Raw genomic sequence first — 3,950 nt, forward strand, 5'->3', positions numbered from 1 at the left:
GTCTTTTTCTTCTCCCCATCTGATGCTAGTGGATTGTTTTTCCCCATTGACGTAGACGAATCAATTCAACACTAAAACCACGTAAATCTTTTTTGTGTGACTTTTATTGTGTGAATTTCTTCGTCTCAACATTGTCTTCGCATAATGAAACCGCCACCTTCATTATACATGAAGTTAATAATGCGATTATTTTGTAATTTCCCGTTGGTTTCCTACCCAAAAAAGGTAAAACTATAATTTAATGAAAAGTAAATTAAATTTAAAATATCAGTTTTTTTGTACGAGTTTCTCAATTTCTTGGAGAGACTTGGAGAGATTATCATTAAACCAAAAAATTTTTTTTCGTACCGAACATTCAAAATATCAAATATATAATTTTAATTGCTCAAATTTTAAATATAACATTTTAATCACAAAAAAAAGCTTCACTTAAAACTTTCATGATTGGGTTTAGGAATAGTTGTAATGAAAAAAATGATTAAAATATTATGCTTAAAAGTTAGGTTGTTAAGATATTTTACTTAATCAAAGTATAAAGCATTAACTACTTAATGCAACAAAATCAATAATTTTTGTTCCCCGAATGATAAGGATAAATATTTCACTTTTTTAAAAAACAGTATAATTTAAAAACTTATTTTTTATAATATTAAAAGTATAAACATATAAAAAAATCCAAGTAAAATTGTGTCATAGCATTGAATGATTTCTCATTTACAGAGAAAATTTTATATTAGGACTTCAATCAGGATCTAACATTAAATGATATCTCATTTACGAAAAATTATTGCATACGAACAGACACTGCATGCATCTCTGCAGTGTCAGATCCTGACCGTAGATCGTGGGATATATTTTGGTGAGGCCTACGTAATTTTTTTTTTTAAAAAACTGAATTATATCATGACTACGGTCAGGATCGAACACTGCATCCATATGCAATAATTTCTCCTCATTTATGCAGAAAATTTTAAATCAGGAGTCCAATCAGAAACTAAAACTATATGCTACATGTAGCAAACTCTCGTTAGAATCACCTTGTAAAATTACATCAATAATATAGAAAACTGTTATAGGCTGTCCGCAAACTCACGGACTCAGTAGATAACATTAAAATATTTTTCATCTTCTGCCTCGACGAGGAGACGACGAAGGCGGTGACGAACTCGGAGCTTAGTTTGGAAGACGAAGGGAGCTTGCTGGAAACCGACGGCCGACGGATGTCCGGCGGAAACTCGAGCGGCGCCGACTGGAGCTCTACGAGGAAGGCTGAGTGAAATTTCTGTAGAACTGACTACTCTTTAAGTTTCAGGATTTCGCATATCGCATTGGAAGGTTAGTTGTTCGAGTGATTTCCACACTTCAAGGGGGATTTACATACATCGCACACAAAATATAGGAATTTATGCTATGTAAAAATCTCCCAAATATAATTACGCAGATCTAACACGCCTTAACTTGTCGGGAAATTTTACCCTTTTCTGTCTGACACTTTCTCCTCTTGTTCAGTTCTGCTCTACCTTGATCGGCGCCATGGAAGAATGGTTTGGTGGTCCAATCATGGAGAAGCTCGTCAGCACTGGCTTTGAGTACTTGAAACATCAAGCCAGATGGCAGACAGGCATGAAGGAGGAGCTGGAAAGGTTGCGAGAGAATTACCCCAAGATCCAAGCCGTGGTCCTTGTTTCCAGCCAAGCACAGATCACAGACCAAAACCCGGATCTGAACAAATGGCTATGGCAGCTACGAGATGCCATAGATGAAGCAGATGATGTGCTCGATGAGTTTGAGTACATGAAGCATGAAAATCAGCTGAACGAAAACAAGGAGCAAACAAAGCTGCGTTCCGCCATGAGCTCCATGAAGAAAGGAATTGTTAAAATTGGTAAACGTGCTCTCCAAATTGATCCCTTATTGAAAAAACTGGAGGAGGTTGTGAAGAAGCTTGATAGAGTATCAGCTGATGTTGGCAATTTTCTTCATCTTTTAGAAAGCACAAAGCAGGAGCAACAGGAGCAGTTGATTGATTTGTACAAAACACGTGAAACGGGATCCTTGCCTAAAAATAATCTTATTGGTCGAGTTAAAGAAAAAGAATTTGTTATGCAGTGGTTGAGGAAGCCATCAAATGAAAATGAGACTCTTAGTACTAGCACTACTTCGTACGGGAGCAACATTTCTCTTCTCTCTATAGTGGGTCATGGTGGTATGGGGAAGACAACTCTCTTGCAACATGTCTATGAAGATGAAATCACAAGGGAATTTAATCTTAAAATGTGGGTTTGCGTTTCCAATAACTTTGATGTGAAAAGAGTTTTTAGAGATATGCTGGAATGTCTTAAAATGAAGAAGCCTGATTTGGAATCACTTGAGGCACTTCAAAGAAGTCTTAAATCTGAGGTGATTGCCAAGAAGTTCTTACTTGTGCTGGATGACATTTGGGAGGAGTCAGAGGAGCAGGATAAAAGCAAATGGGAGAATGTGCTCGCTCCTCTGACTTATGGAAGTTTGGGAAGTAAGATTTTGACAACAACTCGGATGGATTCTGTTGCATTGATGATTGCAAAGGTGATTAATAAGAAGAAGGAAACATTTAGATTGGAGGGCTTGGAGGAGGATGCCTGTTTACATCTCCTCAACAATCATGCTTTTGCTAATGTAGAGAATCCTGATGTTCATCATCCTAAATTAAGATCCATAGCAGTTGAGATTGTAAAAAAGGTTTATGGATCTCCGTTAGCAGCAAAGGTCATGGGTGGTATTTTGAATTCTAACTTGGATGAAAGGCATTGGATGAAAGTTTTAAATAGTGATATTGGAAATGGAGAAATGGGCAAAAATGATATATTTCCGATCTTAAGATTGAGTTATATGTTTCTACCGAAGCCTCTACAAAATTGTTTCTCATTTTGTGGCATGTTTGCGGAAGATCATTTGTTTGATAAAAATGATTTAGTCCGAATGTGGATTGCTTTGGGTTTCATTCATACATCTAATGTTCGAGGAGGAGATACTATGAAGGATATTGGAATAAGGTATTTCGAGGTTTTGGTACAAAAATCTTTTTTTCAGACTGAGGACTATGGCAATTATTATACGATGCACGATTTATTACACGAATTGGCACAATCTATTTCTGCACAGGAGTGCTTTAGAGTTATGGGTGATGAAAAGTTACTTCATACAATTCCTGAGAGTATTCGACACTTATCTATTGAAACTAAAAATTTAGATGTGCTTAGAAAGGTGACAAAATTTAGAAAATTGCGTTCACTTCATTTAACTTACTTAGTAGATGATCAAGATTTTATCTGTGTGCTCGGTGAAATCTTCAAAGCATCAAGAAGCATACGTTTGTTATATATACATGCTCTAGACTTGAAAATGATGCCCGAGGCAATTAAATATTTGATACACCTTCGATACTTATGGCTTGAATTTAATCTCCTTCGGCTGCCAAGATCTTTAAGTAGTCTTTATCAATTGCAATTCATAGTCTGTGATTTTTTTCCAAGAATTATTCTTTCTCATGATTTCTTACCAAGGGATATGAACAACCTTTTTAATCTTCATTATCTGCAATTACCCTGGGATCACTTCCCTGGGTTGTATGGGATTGGTAAGTTAAACTCACTTGAAGAACTCGATGGATTTTATGTTAAGAAAGAGGAAGGTTATAGAATTGGGGAGCTGGAGTATATGAATAAACTTCATCAATTAAGAATCAAACACGTGGAAAATGTGAAGGAACCAAAAGAGGCTTGCAGTGCTAAATTATGTGATAAAAAAAACCTTACGGATTTGTCCTTGGAATGGGGTGATGCTCCTTACTTCCGTAGAGAGCGTAAAATTTTAGATCCCAACTTTGATGAGAAGGTATTTGACAACCTTCAACCCCATAATACCTTAAAGAAATTGAGTATAAATGCATACATGGGTGCCAGGTCTGC

At 36.2% G+C, this 3,950-nt stretch overlaps 1 protein-coding gene across 1 annotated transcript; it reads left to right on the top strand.

Annotated features, from left to right (window-relative positions):
• Positions 1 to 1,101: 1,101 nt before the first annotated feature.
• Positions 1,102 to 3,944, top strand: LOC110037692 (putative disease resistance protein RGA3; the record flags this gene model as incomplete). Its single annotated transcript, XM_020742395.1, has 2 exons — positions 1,102 to 1,335; positions 1,510 to 3,944. A coding segment is annotated over exon 2 (2,411 nt), but the record flags the coding sequence as incomplete, so codon positions are not given.
• Between the last annotated feature and the right edge of the window lie 6 nt (positions 3,945 to 3,950).

Source organism: Phalaenopsis equestris, unplaced genomic scaffold, assembly GCF_001263595.1.
Source record: "Phalaenopsis equestris unplaced genomic scaffold, ASM126359v1 Scaffold223493, whole genome shotgun sequence".
Lineage (NCBI taxonomy): Eukaryota > Viridiplantae > Streptophyta > Magnoliopsida > Asparagales > Orchidaceae > Phalaenopsis > Phalaenopsis equestris.